Source organism: Trichoderma virens (assembly GCF_000170995.1).
Source record: "Trichoderma virens Gv29-8 chromosome Unknown TRIVIscaffold_6, whole genome shotgun sequence".
In the NCBI taxonomy this organism is placed as follows: Eukaryota; Fungi; Ascomycota; class Sordariomycetes; order Hypocreales; family Hypocreaceae; genus Trichoderma; species Trichoderma virens.
This window is the reverse complement of record NW_014013743.1, coordinates 600501-619762: the sequence shown is the minus strand read 5'-3', so window position 1 is coordinate 619762 and position 19262 is coordinate 600501. Positions and strand designations below refer to the sequence as shown.

The 19262-nt window shown below is 51.9% G+C and overlaps 4 protein-coding genes across 4 annotated transcripts; 1 reads left to right on the top strand and 3 right to left on the bottom strand.

Annotated features, from left to right (window-relative positions):
• Window positions 1–3726: 3726 nt before the first annotated feature.
• On the bottom strand, window positions 3727–4109 carry TRIVIDRAFT_221583 (uncharacterized protein; the record flags this gene model as incomplete). Its single annotated transcript, XM_014101049.1, has 2 exons — window positions 3727–3859; window positions 3934–4109. The coding sequence occupies 2 exons, from the start codon at window positions 4107–4109 to the stop codon at window positions 3727–3729; spliced, it is 309 nt and encodes a 102-aa protein (XP_013956524.1).
• Window positions 4110–10365: 6256 nt separating this feature from the next.
• On the bottom strand, window positions 10366–13691 carry TRIVIDRAFT_81735 (uncharacterized protein; the record flags this gene model as incomplete). The annotated part of the gene is made up of 4 exons (XM_014101048.1): window positions 10366–10630; window positions 10807–10976; window positions 11093–13149; window positions 13223–13691. 4 exons carry the CDS (start codon window positions 13689–13691, stop codon window positions 10543–10545), a joined length of 2784 nt encoding a protein of 927 aa, XP_013956523.1.
• Window positions 13692–14728: 1037 nt separating this feature from the next.
• On the top strand, window positions 14729–15761 carry TRIVIDRAFT_84151 (uncharacterized protein; the record flags this gene model as incomplete). Its single annotated transcript, XM_014101047.1, has 3 exons — window positions 14729–14763; window positions 14820–14932; window positions 15031–15761. 3 exons carry the CDS (start codon window positions 14760–14762, stop codon window positions 15742–15744), a joined length of 831 nt encoding a protein of 276 aa, XP_013956522.1.
• On the bottom strand, window positions 15743–17302 carry TRIVIDRAFT_84152 (uncharacterized protein; the record flags this gene model as incomplete). The annotated part of the gene is made up of 4 exons (XM_014101046.1): window positions 15743–16351; window positions 16445–16691; window positions 16755–17188; window positions 17264–17302. 3 exons carry the CDS (start codon window positions 17093–17095, stop codon window positions 16127–16129), a joined length of 813 nt encoding a protein of 270 aa, XP_013956521.1.
• Between the last annotated feature and the right edge of the window lie 1960 nt (window positions 17303–19262).

The following is a 19262-nucleotide window of genomic DNA, read 5'->3' as shown; positions in this document are numbered from 1 at the left end:
GCAAACTGGGAAGGGAAAGGCGGGAAACAAGAAGAGAGCTGCGGAGGCTGGGTGGGGAGGGGGCGTGTATCTTGTCTCCTGGAGGTGTTGGGACTCGGTAGCAAGCAGAAGGTTAGTCAAGGCCAGCCAGCAAGAAGGATTTAGACGGTGGTCAAAGAGGTGGACGGCGAGGCGATAAACCAGTCGCCGTTCAACCACGATGATGGAAAGGCGTCATGCGAGTAAGAGGTGAGATTCAGCTGAAGGGGACTAGGACAGGACTCGGAGCTCTGAGCCGTAACCGGGAGACAGCAAAACTGAGTTGGCTGGGTGATATCTCCCCTTCTTGTTGGCTCCGGGGGGCGGCGTCTCAGGGAGTGAGGGTGATGTTGAGGCTGGTCATTTAACTGTACTCCCTCGTTCAGACTTTTGATGCCGGGATAGTCCTGGCGTTCTAGAAATGAAAGCTGTGCGGCGTTCAGGTTTCGTTATACTACTCCGTCCCTGCCTGTACAAAAAGCAATTAGGGGGGTGAGCGACTTTTCCAATACTCGAGTAAGTTTCCAAGCTACTAAGAGAGATGATCGAATCGGTCAGAGCAGGCAGGACGAGAACAGGCCGGGGTTGGGACGATTTTGGTGCCCTCGGCACATTTAGAAGGGCCCGAACGATGTCTGGAGCCAACCCCGTGTACATGTACTTGCTTTAGTCTGCATGTACTCCCCCCCCCGGCCTGAGCGTCAGACGCAAGAGCCAAGGCTTGCAACGGAGGGACCTCCTCCAGGAGCTTTCAAAAGTTGGAGTAGCTCGCGTTGCCCCAAGCAGCTTGGGAGACAGGGAGCCTGCATGGGAGTCGGGGAAGCTAGCAAACCTGGGATTAGTAGTACTAGCACTGGGTTGTGTGGCTAAATGGCACGGCCTCGATGACGGATTGGAGGGATGGCTTCGTGGATCGCGGATGGGCCACTACGGAGCAAGCCCACGAGCCTTGGGAGGCTTGGGTACCAGAGAGGGTGTCCACGGGGCGCCTCTGCTTTAGCGGGCCGGCTGAGTGCCAGATTTCTACGAAGCACCATCAGGCTAAACAATCGAAGTGGCATCATGGCGGAGGTGATGGTGGATATGACACGAGCTGGACGCTTATTTAGGGACCGTGCCGGACCCTGCGCCCAGGCCCTGCTTTCCAAACATGGCCACATGCTTTGCCCAGCGCCCTCTCTATCTTCCTGTTGGCCGGCGCCCCAGAGCTGTGGGCAGGGCCTGGCTTGTCGACAAGGCTGCGTTGAATTCTTGGGATACTTACATGTATACCTGTGACATGGGTGAGCGGAAGAGACTCCATCCAATCATCCAGTCGCTCTGTGCATGGGCATGTGGAACACGCGACGGCAGGGTGGGAAGCCGAAGCTTAGACTGCTGAGTAAAGTTTAGAATCTCTCCAAAGCTCGCACCCAAACGGACTCATAGAAAAGGGATCAAATGCCTTTCCCACACGACACCTGCTTGTACAAGTACAGACTGCAATGCCAGCACGGAAGCCGAGGGCGCTGCAGCGGCTTGGAGTACTCCGTAGTGTTGACGACTAGAGATTACCCGATTGAGCAAAGGGAGGAAGAAAGGGCCAGTGCCCCGTTCTCCCTCGCATAACGTGGCCAGCTGAGGCTTTAGCGATGTGTAGGATTGGGAGATCTAAAACATGCAGAGCAGATCCCATACTTCTTCAGACACGGGTCAATGAATTGCCAAACTTTGTCCGACGGCTCAAGAATCAAAGCGTGAGCCTTTCGCTGTTCACAACACACCACAAGGCGCCCGAAACTGAGACCACGCCAGGCCCGGCGTCACCGATCCCACCCTGAGCCCGTCTGTGCGGATGTAGGATTATTATGCACTCCGCCGGTAGTAGGAATACCGACTCTGTTCCGATATACATGCTTGATGCTCCGTAGTTGTACTAGCATTGACATTAGCCTTGTCGCAACGGAAAAGCTGGCGCCTAGGCAGCTTCAGGTACAAACACTTGCCAGTGCACTCCTCCCCGGCAAGATTGGAGACCTTTTTGCCCAGATGACGTTTTGTGGCGGCCTGTCATTAGGCAGTACCTTTCCCTTGAGTGGTTGAGTGGGTCATTCTCTTCTAATCCGGCCGGTTTGTATCACTCAATAGTACAGTATCTCGATGCCTAACGTGACCGTGTGATGACTGTATGTAATGCCGTTCGCTACAAGGCCGGCCGCGGCCCTGGGAAGAGAAGCCCATCCTTCGTTCTCGTCGAATCCTAGGAGTGAAACCAGGTCTCGCCAACGCGGACCCAAGGCTCAGCCTGGTCTGTCCCCCAAAGATCCGCCTGTCGTTTTAAGATCCGACTGAGTGCTCCCAAGTTGCAGAATCTGATGAGAAATGAACGGGCCAGCATGCGGTCCGCGGACATTTTGGGAGGTGTGCCATTTAGCGTTGGAGCGGCCTCCCCTTGTCAATGCGTGGCAGCTTGCCGGTTGGTATGACCCAAGATTTCCGAGATTAGTTTCTCCATCATGTCAAAAAGTAGCTCGTTCCTGGCAATGTAACGGGTACTTGGCAGATGCCGAATCAGGTCGACCCATTCCTCCATGAAGCTCGCAACTCTTCAGTTTTATCGGCTCGAGCCATGAACTGTACCAGTATCCCATGATGGGGAAGTCTAGGATATCTATCGGTATCTTCGGAGTGCAGGCTAGGCCAGGAGGCAACGAGATTGGGACCCCTACTCCTCCGTATTGCTCATTGTCAAAAGCAAACAGGATCCATCCGCGAGCAAGCCTTGGGCTAGCGCGGAGCTGTCCAAACCCACCCGCTTACCCAAACCAATACTCGTACCTCATGTCGACGTACAGAGTACTAACAAGGACTACCTAGTCCAGGCGGGTGAGCGAGAAAAAAATATGATAGCACTAGTCAAATGGCCCTGGCCAGATTTCAGGACCTCAGCAAGTCATCAGTTTGCTCCGTACTTGTACGGGTATGTAAACACTGGGATCCCCTAGTCTACCTTTGCGTCAGGGTCATAGAACACATGCAGTGTGTGCATGAGAAGCAGCATTTTCCATCATACGAGCAAACATGGCTTCCAACGAGAGAAAGCAGCTTCGCTGAAAGAAGGCCTTCATTTCTCCAACACTAGAGAGACGGGAGGTGCTAGACAAACGACCACATACCAGCTGTCACTTATCGAAGACGCAAGCTTCATCCACCGGATGTCTCTCCCAGATCGGATTGGTGTCCTGCAAGAATCACCGACCAGGCATCTCAGCGCTGCCAGAGAACCCCCTGGCGTAAAAACCAAGAGGGCTTTGCTTTTTTAGAGAAAAAAAAAAAAAACTGTTCCCAGCAAATCGTATTGCGCGCGCTTGAATACCCGTGCAGCAGTGCGACCGTGCCATCCCGAAACCAGATATTGACACATGATGCTAATAATTCACCCGACGGAGTCACCCTTGCTCCCGCCCCTCCAATTAGCGAAGAAGATGTGAATACTGATTCCCTTATTGATATTTCAGTTGGGGAAAGGTATCATTCGGTACTCATACCTGAAGCAGATGCTTACTCGCTTGAGTCTGAGTGTGTACCAGGGCCCCTGGTTATATTAGTCGCTGCGCGGATTTCGACGATTGCAAAACTCGTCTTCTTTTTGTAAACAGGGCGCGGTATTGAAAGGGTTCGTGCTTGGCATTTGAAGTCAGCCAGAATTGCACAATGGGATCGAAAGAATTACCTTCTAAAGGGGGAAGTAGAGGGCTGCGGGCTAAGTGGTGGTCTGAAGGCAGTTTCCGAGTTAGCCAGGTTTCGCTGCTGTAGCTTGCCGGCTGAGAGTCGACCCGCTTTGATGCCGCCGTTGACGATGCTCCAATGCCAGTCAGGCGCTCACTTCTCTACAGATAAGCCATTGAAAAGCTGCATGAACCCTTGCAGGAATACCGCGGCACCGCTGTCGTCGACCCAATGGCTCGGGCTCTGGACCAGTCAGGATGTGATCTGATGGTTGCCACCGAAGACGTAATCACATCTCTTGTCTGGGCCTCGCTCTGGGCAAAGGAGAGAACCAGAGGAGCGAATAGAACCTTAAAGGTCGGTCCGGGATATCTTCTAACCATCTTTTTAGTCGCCGGTCTTTGGTATGAAACCCGTGCGTTGTCTGCTTTGAAAACGACGTTTCTCCTTTAATGCAGAATACAACGTTGGGGTTACGTGAGAACATACTGCCGTCTTCTTTTTCATTACCCTTGTACCACATTGGTGTTATTTTGGTCCCTTCTCTCTGTTCTTTTTTATACAAACCAACCGGCAATAAGATAATCAAGGTGACCGCAGTAGTATATTTGGCTGCTCCGCATTTCTTGTTCGGTTTCCCTTCCGAATGCGTCAACGTGGAAAAAAAGAAGGCCTAATAAACGGAGCGTTGATCTATGCATGGCTAAATCCCCCGACCCGACGACGCGTTAGCTAGTACTCGTAGTTGGCGCCCATTCACGGCTCTCGCTCCTTGGTCCCTTGTTCTCTTAGGCAGCAAAGTCTCCAAAAGCGTGCCAGCAACTGGCATTTTCACCATCAGCACCAATCATGGTGGAATTTCAACTTGAAGCCCAGCCGTCTTTTTAAGGTGAACGCCGATGGGTGACAAGAATGTGCCTGTCCCACCTCAGCTGATGGGCACAGTTTGTGATCACTGAATAGCTAAGCAGTATCGTACTGTATGTACTGATACTACGGAGTACGTATTAGTATGAATAACGCTCCCTGACAATCAGACTAGCTCGATGGCCGAGGCAGCAAAGGTAGCATGATGGAGTAGCGCTGGCAGCGACTTGAGACTGAGATAAACTGCTGTATTCTTCGTGGCGGTATATAAGATGTAGGAGCTCGAGGGCATGCTATCTCTTCTGCCCTCTTCTTTTCACATTCTCCTTCTCTTTTGCCATGGATGCTTTTCTCGGCCAACCAGCATGGGCATCGGGGAACCAGGGGATGGCGGGTTACCGAGACTTCCAAGAGAGGAATGATATGTACCATTGTCGGGCTGGAGATTTTCAACAGAACCAGAGCTTCCTTAGCTCCGTGCTATCGTCCTTGTTAGCTTAGCACCCAACTTATCTGGTTGCAGGCTTCCAAGTCGCAAATTGGTATCACTGCTGGGGTAATACCGGCAGACTCGTGGGCCCCATAATTAGATGTGGTGCTTTAGACTTTGCGTGCCGACGAAGGAGATAGCCGCTAATATCAGCCGTCCCAATGAAAGAAGGGAACATTTGTATCCCTTGGCGCCATATGCGTCGAAAGTGCTTGTGCTCATACGAGTAGCCGTAACTTTGGTAGGCTGGAGCTCATGGAGGATAAGGAAAGCTTGGTATACTGGACCCGATATAGTAGGTACGGAGTACTCCGTGCAGGGAGAGGTGCAAATCTGGCGATGTGATGAGCAAACCCTGGAATGCTTGCTGGATGAGCACATGCTGCTAGGTCTAGAATTTCCCGAACAAGGAGCGCCCCTTAATACTGACCACTGGGATAGCACTCATACTGTACAGTCCTGTACGGGATGCCACATCGCAAATATCGAAGACCAAGTACAGTACCCGTACGAGTATCGTGGCTACGGAGTACGGAGTCTCAGCACTCCCTATCCCGCAGCTTGCACCTCGTCCATCTGCGAAAGCATGAACGCCTAGCCGCAGAACAGAGGCACTAGGACATTCAAATTATTCCGGCGTCGTCGAGAGGCGGCGCTGGTGGCCCTCTTAGCTGCATCTCGTCAGCACATTATTGCCTGTTTGGCGTAGCAGAAGTGCCTTGGCACTCACCCGGAGCCAGTCAAGACACACTGAGGTCAGGCACGGATTACAAAAGACTGCTTAGGCTCAGAGTTCAGGTTCTAGTCGTATTGGCGGAGACGAAGCTGATAGTAGTCCGAGTCTGCCATGTCGGCAACGCACATCGAATGTCGCTGGATGGCCAGCATTGGCCGCGGGAATTTGTTTTACCCGAAAGCAAGTCTGGTGATGGCAATCGCGTCCTTGATTCTTGCCGTTGGGGGTGCCGAAATCAATCACAATCACAGCGCTGTGCTTTGCCAGGTACGCGGTACGAGGCGCTGTACCTGCTACAGTACTCACACTTCCAGTTCTTGGTAGGTGTCTGGTACCCACCTGGGCACTTGTTGCTTGCTGCAGTAGGTTCTAGGTACAGTACCACTACCTGTACTTTAATTTGCCGCCCAAGGTGGCGCCCCCTTGGCTTTCTCCCCTCCAACGTCCCAATCGAAATTCTCCGTATCTTCACTTGCCTCGTATCTGGAGTAATGCCCCATGTCTCCCGCTGCACAGGCATGAGAAAATACGGCAGCAATCGACAGTCGCTACATACATGTGCGTGCCTCATACAAGGGCGTCCGGAAGCCGCTCCGTAACGACGCCGCGGCCAAGGAGCAAAAGATTGATCGGCATAAGATCCTGGGCTAGGAAAGGTGCCTAAATATGTATGCCCTTCTCTACGGAGTACCTGCTTGTGATTTATACAAGTATAATATGATATCTGACGAGGGAAACGATGCCTTTCTAATGCCATCACAGACTGGACCATCGATTACAAGCTTTCTCTCCCAGATTCAGCAGGTGGCATCCTGCTGCCATGGTTGGCACTTTGGCCACTAGTCAGACAAAAGGGAGGCTTTCTATTTTCACGATGTACAGTATCGTGAGCATCGAAGCACTAATCACAAATCGTCTAAAGCAACGAAACACCGGGGTCGGCCGGGCACCTGTGCGTCGGAAGGCTCAGGCCAAATTTTTCTCCCATGGCTCTACAACACCCCGCTGGAACCCCATTTCTTTCTGATGGTCGCAGGACTATTGAAGAGCTAAATTTCCGGGGGACAGGGATAAGTCCTCCAGTGAATCTGGGGGAACAGCACAGGAATCTCTCACAAAAACCCAGGCCTCTGCAGCCCGGCAACTTACGAGAGAATGCGAGCTAATTCCCGTACTCTCCGTGATATCACGACAGGGAAGTGAGAGGGGGGTAAATGTACGGGACAGACACGCCGTGCAGCGAGGAAAAAGAAAGAAGCTCCAGGCCTCGAGCTGCTACTAAAACCTCGCGTCCTCAGCAAGGGGCCTCATGCATCTAGTCTTGTTCCGGTAGGAAGGTGCATATTTCGGCTAGCCAGCCTTAGGCCGTGAATACGGCGAATGGAGTCCGAATTACGAAGTACGAAATGGTACAATCTCATTTACTCCGTGCCGAACGGAAAATTTGGGGCTCCTGGGTTCAGGTACCTCTTTGCGGAGCTGTTGTTAGACCCAAGGTGCAAAGATTCCCTTCCTACCGAAGAACAGCTGACCTTGGTCTGCAGGATATCTTGCGACATATCTTGGATCCATCTAGCCACGCGGCGGCAGCAAGGCCAAGGGAGAAAAAAATTATCTCACCAACAGCTCATCCCGCTAGTAGTACGCAGTGTGTGCTATTTGACATACTACCACCGCCTGCCCGCATGCTTCGTGCCATCAGGTGGGTATTTGGGGGGCTAGCAATACGATCTTCACTTCTTCCGAGTATCATTCCGGGGAGGCTCGGCATCCAATGATGCGACACCTGAAAAGCTTCTCCCTGCTTTTGCCACACCAGAGAGTGGACAAGATAAGCAACAACCGGAAACGGGAATCTAAAGCGCAGTGCCCCTAGTGGCCATGTCACTATTCCGTAGTCGGCAAGGAAACCAGACGGAAATTTTCTGACAAGCGTCTATTATTTCATCACATCTCATCGATGTGGGTGGGGGGTTATAGAAGGGGCTGTGTGTGGCCCCGTCCGTCGAGCCCACCGTGACATTCTCCTACATTGTTCAATCTTACATACATGCGACGAACGAACCCGTGCCAAGTACATGTACCAACTTGGCGTGGTGTGCCATCTCCTCGGCTTTTTTTTTTTTCTCGGTCCTGGACTCTTACGGCTCATGTACAAGTGTGTCCTTGTTGGTATTCGAGTCGTCGATACGATCAACGCTGCCAATTTCACTAGTAACACTTTAACGGCATGCCCAAGGATATCAACTTCATCCGAGGCAATCGCTGCGCATGCGTCACAATCGGAGCTTAGCCTCTTGATCGGAACAAAGTATCGAGTCTTCCCTTACTTCTGCTTGGCATCCACACTGCTTAATAGAGCACTCCAACCCCGACCATTAGTACTGCTACAAGTGCCACACCGATGTGACTGGGGTGGGCGAATTGGCACCGACATTCTACGCTGGAAGGGTCTGGACTGTACCATTAGCATTTCGGAAGTGTGACGGCCGCCAACACTAGACTGTGCTGGTGGAATAATAGTCTGTCCTTTTCACACCAAGATTCGACTACACCTGGAGCACGAGTACAAAGTGGGAGTGGGAGCATTTTACCTCTCTGTTCAGGAATTACGGAATAATCACATCCTTTATTCGAGATACGCATATTGCCGCCAAGAGATAGGTGGATGCATCGCAAACTCACACCCCTCAGGCGTTTTGACTCTACAGTATGTACTCGTAGCTGGTAAGTTCCGAACACTCCGCGATAAAGTTGAGGACCGCGGGTTCGGAGTACAACCACTATGGCAAAGACGCAATCTCCTTCTTCATGGTTGTATTTTGCTGCACTTGGCTTGGAATGAATCCCTTTCACCGGGGTTGCCACGTGCTGGGATGGCCCCTTGTTGACACAAGTTTTCTCGTAAGAGGTCGGGGCCTTTTCCCATTGCTTCTGCTACTGTTGTGTATTACTGCGAACCGACACCTCAGGAACCTTGAGACACTTAGGGACTCCAGGTGTTGACAGCGAGAAAGCATCCTCGTACGGTTCCAACAATGTCTCGCCTCTGAAGTTGAAGCCCAAAGCTCCCTGCTCGAATCACCAAGATTGTCCGGTATCACTTATCATCTCTTGCGTATAAGTACGACGCCGAGGCCTTGTCGAGCTATCAGGTCGGCTCTTCGCCGGCCTTATCCCCGTATGATATCCTGCAGTATGAGCATTTACGATACGAAAGCAATGAGTTGCATTGTGGCGTCAGCCAAGACAAAGATCGATTTGAAAATCAGACATAATCTTGAGACTTTGGTTCCATGGTGCTGCGCCGTACATGCATACAACCAAGGGGTATTCCTGCCTGGTGTCGCCTCCATTGGATCGGACACCCATTTTTCGGAGCAAAAGAGGATGCAAGGAGATCCTAGCAAGCGTGCGAGTGGTCAGAATACGCAGCGGGATAGCTAGCCACCGATGCCATATCCCACCATACGGCTAATTCCATTCTAGATGATGATTTTGGATGGGCGTAACGAGACATGCCTCTACTACTTGTTATGATTTGGTATGGGAGGTTAATGTTTCGAAACGAGAAAAGAAAGCCAACCTAACTGGTGTGGGAAAAAAACAAGCAACACAAGCAGAGTGTGAGGATCGGTGACAGAAAGTATGCCATCATCTTTGTGAGAAGATAAAACCAACCCTTGTGTTAGGCTAGCATGGCTGGTTTGTTTCTTTTTTCTCCCTATCCATGTCCAGCTGAACACACGACACAGTCGCGCACACAAACCTCCTCTACGTACGCACATTAGGCCACCAAGGCAAGTTTGACAGCACAGACGAGCTAGTCTCGCATCTGTGTCTCATTTGAGGGTTGATCTGGCATAGACATACTGGCCAGACCTGCATGTTTCCTCTGATCCCTCTGATCCCTCTGATTCTACTACACTTGAGAGGATGCTTATGCGGTGTGGACCAAGATGCCCGACCCCTTTCTCTGCCTATCATTCAGCTTGATTCCTACTATCTCTTTTCTTTGGTTTTCTTTTCCTTTCTTTTTTTTGCCCTCCCTTTATCCCTTGTGTCTCACTTTGAATCACTAGACGTGGGAATGTGCCGGTGTCTTACTCTCACGCCACCACCACGCCCATGTGTTTTTAGCGCCGCCGCACATGGTCTCCTTGAATTCAAGAATGCCCGTATACATGCCTACGTAGAGAGCTCACACCCCAGCTGCGTAGTTTATTCAAAAAAGAAACTCATTGCTACGCGAGCTGCAAGGGATATGCCAGCTGTGACAACACATTAGTACGCAGCTCGCTTCCTGGGGCGCGATGATGCGGTGGCATAATCACACGAAGAGCCAGCCCGCTTCGAAGGGCATGTGAGGAGACACCTATGTCGCCTTTGCAGATGAAAATAGCTCGGACGACGCGCCTTTAACGCAGTTAACACCGGCTGAACGCTCAAGGATCCATGATTGTGAAAACAAATGACATATATTGTCTTGGGTGAGCTCAGCAAGGTATCTCAGCAGTGCGTGCACTAGCAGTAGTGGGCATCGCGTGTGATGCGATTGATCTGATGGCATATTGTCTCAGATCCAATACATTTCAAACTATACCAGGCTCTCTAACTCCCTTATATACATGACGCTGGATTAGGGTTACAAGCGGAACAAGCGGACTTGATGATGCAAGACACAGGGGCCGAAATCCCGGGATGCCGACCGGAAACATAACCCTTACAGACGGCTTTCAATGCCGGCAAATTGATGGTCCTCAGCCCAGTGGGAATCGGGCCAGACCAGTCGAATCGCATCCCAAATGTGGCTATCCAGTACTCGAGTTAGTAACACTGCCTGGTTTTCTCTCTCTTTTACTTGATGACTAGGCAAGGTGCGTAGCCGTAGGGCGTTACTGCATCATGCCGCCAGCATCAAGATGGAGATAGAATGGATGGGAGAGAGGGGGCGGGGGCGGGGGAAGCAAGTAGAAGGAGTGCTTACCCAACATGCAAGATCTCTAAGCCATCCTTGACTTCCTGAGGGAGATCTTTGACATCTTTACGGTTTTGTGCTGGAAGTAGCACCGTCTTAACCCCCGCTCGGAGGGCACCGATGAGTTTTTCCTTGATACCTCCGACAGCAGTGACCCGGCCGCGGAGGGATATTTCGCCCTGTGTTACATGTCGCGTTAGCTATACCAGTCACTGTTGGAGTTTGGAAGAGGGGGGGAGGGGAAATTTTTATTTTGATGGTATGACATGGGAAACAAGCTGGTGTTGAAACATACAGTCATGGCCATTGTAGGAGGCACTGGCTTGCCAGAGAATAGTGAGATGAGAGCAATAGCCTGGCCGATGCCGCTGCTTGGTCCATCCTTGGGGATTGCTCCCGAGGGGCAGTGAACATGAATGCTGCGGTCCTTCATAATGTCGACGTGCGGTTCCGGTGTAAGGCCCAGCTCAAAGGCATGAGCCTTGACCCATGTGAGGGCAACCTCGACACTTTCTTTGAGAACATCGCCCAGTTTGCCCGTGAGCTGTACCCGTCCATTACCGGGCATGTCAGCAACCTCAATGAAGAGGATGCTGCCGTTGCCGCCAGTGCTGTAAGCTACGAGTCCCGTCACGATACCCGGACGGCTTGTCTTCTCGGCAATTTCCTCCTCAAACTTCTCGATGCCTAGGAAGCGCTCGATATCGTCGAGCGTGAGCTGCCGCCGATATGTCTCGAGGGCGCTGTTGTCTCTCGCCTCAGCGTACTCGACTGCCTTGGCACGACATACAGAGCCAATCTCTCGTTCCAGATTGCGAACCCCTGACTCACGGGTGTACGACTCAATAATTTTGGATACCACCTCCTGGCTGAACTCGACCTGGTCATCAGCCAATCCGTTGGCCCTGAGTTGCTTTGGAATCAGGTGCTGAATGGCAATGTGGCGCTTCTCAAGCGTGGTGTAGCCAGGAAGATAGATCATCTCCATGCGGTCTAACAGAGGGCCGGGGATGGTGTCGAGGCTGTTGGCGGTGGCGATGAAGAGAATCTTAGACAGGTCAACCGGCATGCCAACGTAGTGATCCTGGAAGTTATGATTCTGCTCCGGGTCTAGAACCTCGAGCATGGCAGCTGAGGGGTCACCGTGTACGCTTGCCGAGCCAATCTTGTCAATCTCGTCAAGGAGGAAGACGGGATTCGCCACACCGACCTTCCTAAGGCCCTGTACAATGAGCCCTGGCATGGCTGCCACGTATGTCCTCCTGTGGCCGCGGATTTCTGCCTCGTCTCGAACGCCGCCTAGGGAGATGCGGTGGAACTTGCGGCCCAAAGCAGTGGCAACCGACTTAGCCAGGCTTGTCTTTCCTACGCCGGGGGGTCCGATCAGCAGCATGATTGGCGACTTGTCGACTGTGCGCTTCGACTTGAGCGCCTGGAGCTTGGCAAGCTCAGACTCAGACGCATCACTCTTGGCAATTTCTTCTGATTTGGTGTTGCCATCGGTAATGGCTTTCTCAACAGCAGCAGCATCGGCTTCTGCTTTCCGGATTTGCTCCTCCATGTCGTCATTAATGGATTGCTTAAGCCTCAAAACAGCCAAGTACTCGATGAGCCTCTTTTTTACCTTGTCCAGGCCGTAGTGGTCGAGATCAAGTTGTTTTCGGGCTTTAGTTAAGGTGTCAGGCCCCAGCCGGTCATCTGTGGCTGCTGTCCACGGGATTTCGGATACCGTCTCCAACCAGTTCCTTGTTACTTGGTATTCCTGGTTCATGGGCGGCATCCTCTGCAGCCGCCGGAGCTCCCTATCCACAGCCTTGGCGGCGTCCTGCGGAAGTTTTGAAGCCTGCAGCTTCTTCTTTAGCTCATCAAGCTCAGAAGCCTCTTGGTCTTCGTTTTGGTCATTCCCCCCTGGAGGTGGTAAGAATCCCATGCCTGCCATCGGGGGCATTGTATTCGGTCTTTTGGAGGGATTCTCGTTCAGACGATCAATGATTTGAACCGGGACCGTTGTGAACGTGGTGATCTTGAAGTTATTCTTGATACCGCCAACCTGGCGTTCCAGAAGCTCAATGACCTTTGTGAGCCGGACTTTGGTATCGAGGGCCGCTAGAATACCCAGCTTTTCCTCGTGGGTGGCATCCAGGAGATTGGCCATGAAGTCAGCCAGCATACCGGCCTCCTTCAGTTCCCTTCTAATGATGAGCATCTCTAGCCGCTTTGTGACTGCGGGAGAGAGGGAGGGGCCGTTTGTGCGAGGAAGCAACGACGATATGCGAAGAATTGTGACGAGCTCTCTTGAGCGCAGCTTGAGCAGGCTGAATAAGTCTTGTAGCTGCTTATCGGTGACGTCAACTAGTAACAAAACAAACCAAAGGTTAGAAAATAAACCAAGGGAGGGTTTCTTCCGGCGAGAGGAGAGACATACTTTCGTCTTCATAATATGTGACTTTAGATTCGAAAAAAGGACGCTCGCGAGTGACAGCATCTACTCTAACTCTGCTCGAGCCCTCAACACGCAAGGCAAACTCGCCGGAGCCGCGGCCGTCAATGCCGACAATCTTGGCGGCGACTCCAAAGCCGAACAAGTCGTCCTTTTTCGCAGTGCCCGGATTGACGGAATCGATGCGAGTGTTGTCAATGTCTTCGCCATTGGTGATGAGCAGCTGGCCATCCGGGCCGACCAGCGGGGACGACACCGGGACACATGCTATCGGGATTGAGTCGATGCGGCCATCCGGGCCCTTTGATGCGGCAAGCTCGTAGACGTGGGCGAGGAGGGCCGGGATATCGGGCCGGCTGGAGTTGACGGTGATGCGGTATGCGAGGCCGGGTAGCAGGACAGTTCCGCGAGGGAGAGGAATCAGCGGAAGTGTCGCGGTCAGGGATCTTCCCATGGCGATGCGAAAGTTTGAAGATGGAAGATGGAAGATGCGCAGAAGAGAAAATAAAGGCAAAGGCAAAGGCAAAAGCAAAAGCGGCGGGTAGTAAGTAAGCAAAGAAAAGACAAGATTGCTATCAAGGAGATGAGGCCGCACGCAGCAAAACAGTGGCCCGGGTATTAATTGATGGTCGTGAGAGGCTTCGAAGATGTGTAGAACGCGGTGGAAGCACCCGTCGAATGTTGTTGATGCCAAACCCCGGCTTATGCCATAATGCTCCCGTGGGTTTAGTGGTAGCTTCGAGTCAGTCCCGTCTATGCGACCCCGGCTGAAATGTTGCCGAGGCTGAACATGCAGGGCGCCTATTGGCTGGAGATGATGGAGATGCCACGCAGTATCTCGTGACAGGATTGATTGAGAGATGCATCGAGGGTGAATCGGCTAAAAAAAATCTTGAAGAAAAGGGAGCAAAGTGTAGTAACGCGATATATACTCTGTGGTGTTTTATCGAATTCACCCCTTGAATGTGGCGGTTGAAGCGGCAAGCGCATGTTGTTTACACGAAATGTTTGGGTGGCTCTTAGACCACATGTACGGAGTACGAAGTACATGCATGCGCTATGGATGTACGGTAATATCTTGGAAGATGCCGAGGGAAATCCCCAAGAACGGACCCATCCCGTCTTGCGATATGTAATCCATGTCAATTTTCGCAAGCAATCTCATAGCCACCGTGCGCACCAGCAAACTTGTATCTTGTTTTTCTGCGCCCTGCATCAGAGATGGATGTGACATGACTTGAGAAGCACCTGCGCCTGATGTACGAAGTACCTTGCCATTAATAAGCTGCTGGTACCAGTACGAGTATGGCTGAGATGGTTGTCACTCAGCGGCTGCTGTATTACAGTGGCAGCTTCGCTAGACTCTCTTGCTGAGTCAGCCGTCAACTTGACTGCCTACAGCAGCCCACTTTCTTGCCCATTAGCTTGTCGCGGGGCAAAATCCATTAAACCCAGGTCGCGCTTCAAACGCGTCGTCCATTTTTTGAGAGAAGCCAACCATCACCACTTCACTCTCAGCATAATGTGTAAGGCACCCCCGTTACTGCGTCCGATTCTTTTCATGCCTAACTCCTCTCTGCAGCTGCATATTCCGGATACCAGAAGACGAGCTACGGCGCCCAGGGGGGCGATGACTCTGGCGGCTTCTTTGCCGGAGGGGGTTCACAGCAAGGCAGCCAAGGCGGTGGTGGCAAGGTCAGTTCAGTTGCAATTCCCATTGGCTTTTGCTGCATACGAATTGAAATAGCCATTCAAACTGGGGTTCGACACTAACGGGTGAGAGCGGGAGACAGTCATACCAAGATGAATCATTACGGCCCTTGACCATCAAGCAGATCCTCGACGCAGAGGAACCCTATTCCGGTGCAGACTTCAAAGTGGACGGCGCTCCCATCACTCAGATTACATTTGTCGGCCAGGTCCTCAGCATAAACCCACAACAGACAAACCTGACGATCAAGGTCGACGACGGCACAGGGCAGATTGACGTCAAGAAGTGGATTGACGCGGACAAGCAAAGCGACGCAGAGCCCGGCTTCGAGCTTGGTTCACACATTCGCGTCTGGGGTCGCCTCAAGTCATTTTCCAACAAGCGACATGTTGGAGCTCACGTCATCCGACCAGTAACGGATTTCAACGAGGTCAACTACCACCTGCTCGAGGCCACATACGTACACTTGTTCTACACCCGTGGCGCCGTCGGTGATTCCGGTGCGGGACCAAACAACAGCGACAGCATGTTTGTTGACGGCGGCGATGGCTATAACGCTGGCAACGGTGGAGCCCAGCTCCCAAGCAAGCTTTCTGGGTGCAGTGGCAACGCGAAGAGAGTGTACAACTACTTGAACGAAACCCCAGGAGGCAATGACGGAATGCATCTGAATAATATCACGGGGGCACTGGGGCTGGCAGTGCGAGATGTGCTCACAGCGGCGGATGAGCTACTGGGATTGGGCATTATATACACAACAGTTGACGACGAGACATGGGCGATTTTAGAATATTAAGGGCAGTTAACATGCGCACTTTTTTTGATATATAATAGTGTACGGTAGAGACAGGGTTTGGCCATGTGAGAAGAAGATCTCCCACACAGCTGACAAAAGCAAAAGCAAAAGCAACAGCAAAAAGCAAAGCAGCAACAGCAGCAACAAACTATAACGAGCGTACGATGAATACAAACATTTGGACGAAAATTCATCCAAGCGTCGAAGTGAGTAGCGCTCAGCAAGCAAAGGGAGCCATCGTTCCACTGCTCCATAATTCTCAAAAATAAAATAAAAGGCATTGAAAAGGAGAGACAGAAGAAGAAGAAGGTCAAACATATCAATCTCGCCTCGCTTCACAACTCCAGACCCGAAGAGTTGCTGAGGCGTTTACAACATCAACTTACACCTTGACAGTCTCAATTTGGTCCAAGATCGGCACATCTTCCTCAGCTCCCTTGACGACGGGCTTTCCCGCCGGCTCTCGCACCATGATGAAGAGCGGCACGGGCACCGGTCCTCTCTTGAAGGAGATTTCCTTGCGGTACTGGAAGCCAAAGCGCTCGTAGTAGCCGATATTGTCGCTGGAGCTGGACTCGAGGTACATGGCGCGGTCTTCGGCGTCGGCCTGGAGACTTGTTAGCTACATCTGCTCCGTCTCTCGCCAATTCGCTTCTCTCTGATACATGAAAGGTCAAGACAAGAAAGGTCATGCTCTTACCTTTGCGGCCATGTCCATGATGAGCTTCTTAGCATAGCCTTTGCCTCGGGCACTCGGCTTGGTGCCGATATAAGCAAGGTAATAATACTCGCGATCTCCCATGACCTCGTCCATGGTCTCATGCAGAAGAGGTAGGACGTCTTCGTAGTAGCGCTTGCGGCCCTCGGAACCAAGTTGGTAGTAGAGGCGCCACATTCCGCTTCGAAAGATGGTCCACCAGTCATCCATATGCATCCCGGGAGGCATCCTAAGGCGTACAAAGTCAGTCGCGGCACAGGTTTTTAAGACAAGAGGAATTCCATCAACTCACCACAAGGCCACAGCGTCGTAATCCGGACCAATGGTCGTGACAACGCCGCTATAGCAATGGGCCGAGACCAAGTAAGTCATGATGCGGACGTGAAGCTTCCACTTGGTCTCGTCCGAGTAGCGGTCCGCCTCGCCGCCGTCCAGAAGATACATGCTCAGGGCATCGGCGGCAAAGGCGTGGGCGAGAGAGACTCCCGCCTGCTCGCACTCTGCCAGCCCAATCTTTCGGACAGACTTCTCCCAGGCCTGAGGGACGAGGGAGCGGCGATGGTCCACGACGGCGGTAGAGGAAGTGGTGGTGGCGATGGTATTGATCGGCGTCTTGCTTATAACGTGCGCCATGCTGGGCTAGCTTGGTATCTAGAACTCTTTGCTTATTGTCTTTTATTCGAGTTCTTGTGGTCTCCTTTGGACTCCTTCACTCGATAATACTGCCTGTATAAGTGGAAAACGCAAGACAAGGCGCTCGGTTCAGTGATTGGTTCAATTGGACTCCATATGAGAACTCACGTATAATATTCTGAGCACTATCGCCTGTATGAACTCTTGAGAGCTGGGATCTCGAAACGGGCATAAACCTGGAGGGGTGCTGCAGGCAATTGAGGCAGTCGCGTAGGTCAACCGACATCAATATGGTGTTTAAGGCCACAGGACCGTCAAATTGGGAGATGGGAGTATAAGAAGTTTGGGGAAGAAAGAAGAGAGTAGAAAGGGTGTAGGCAAGGATGGGTTTTGTTTGTTGTTATTGTTGTGTTCGTTTTCTGGATGGGCGAGGACGGTGGATCGATATGAATCACCAGTCAAACAATCAATCACTTCACTGACGACGACCCGGAAGGATATCGTCTATGCAGAGGGTGAAGATAGAGACGGAGACCACAATGGGAGGGAGATGAGAGGATGTGAAGGCGGCGATGATGATGACGATGGTGGCCAATAAAGGTCAGAATACGGCAACAAGAGTCAAAAGTAATAGTTGAGATACCAAGCAACGGTTTAACAACATCCAAAGAGGGGGATACAAAAAGGATAGCCTCTTTCCCAAGCCCTCGGGGTGAATGACCTAGGCTCAGTAAATGAGTCTTTCTCTTTCCCTTTCCCCGTCCGTTTTTCTTTCGCTTCTTTTCCTTGTTGCCTTCTATGCGGCGATAGATGGACGGGACAATGAATAGAGTCGACGTGAGAACGTACTACTGTGGGAAATGGCACAGATGGGCTTCCCAGATCAGATCAGATGAAGGTGAAGTGGAGAAGAGGAAGAAAAGGGTTGTCAATCAAAGATGGGCAGAGATTGGGTTCATGTAGTGGCAAGGGAAGGAGATCTGACACGGATCTGCACCCCCGGCTATTTAATCCATGGGACGTCTTTTACCACAACAGATTACATACACAAACCACGTACGTACTACACTACGGCATGAACACGGATGGCAAAAGAAACACGCAACACGAAGAGCCCGGCGGGAATCTGACAAGCGGAAGCCGAACGCCACCGAGCCAGACGGGAGTTTGCCTAACAGAGATAACAGACGCAAACCACTGCAGCCAGATAGTGTGGACGGGCCCACGCTTGGCCGGCCGGAGTGTCCGCACAGGAGGAAGAGAGGTTGATTGAGGGGACCCGCGATTGGGCGGGTGGCCGAGGTCGTGGTCAGATGATGCGCCGCCTCGGGTGGACGGGGGGCATCGTGGGATGGGCTGGTGTGTAGCCTCAGGTTGTCTGTTTTGTTGGAGGAAGTTGGATGTTTTTTGATGGCTTGTGTGGTACAGTGAGCTAATGCGTGTTGTATGTTGGAAGATGGTGGTGATACACACACACATACATATTGACTTGTATATATATAAGCCGATACTTGTACATTACAGACAACAGCAACAACAACAACAAGGGCATCTACAATACAACAATCAATCAATAGTAAGACCTAGTTTCTCCTTTGTCAATGCACAGGTGGTATTCCGTTATCTAGATCCCTTCCCCAACGCCTAACCGCAACAGGCTGCTATCTTGCACTCCCAGCGATAGCCCAAGTGCGGAGTCGGCCGGCAAGCAAAGTCGACTTTCCGCTTCTGTTCTGCTCTGATTCCTCCAAAAGCTGGACGTGGAGCGGCCGGTGGGCCAATTTCCTGGGGGAGCTTCAGGCGGCTCCAACGCCAATGGCTAGCGCTAGGCCACCTGAAGCCCGCCGGTTCTTCCGCTGTGCTGTAACTGGTGGTGAGTGGCGCGCCGCCCCGATTTGTTGCCGTTTCAATAATTGTTAGTGGCGCGAAGGGCGGGCGATAAACTTGCCTGTCGGGATGTTGCCACAGGCTTTGCCCTTTATCTAGCTGATTACTGTATTGGAGATAATGGATAATGGTAAAACTCGGCTTCCATTCATTCAATTGAAGCGCCCCCGAAATCAGCAATTATGTAAAGCGGACGGGGTGAAGCGTGGGGGAAGAGGAGAGATGATACGAGCTGGTTGGCTGCCGGCCTGGGCGCCTCCAAAAAACGTGGCATGAGGAG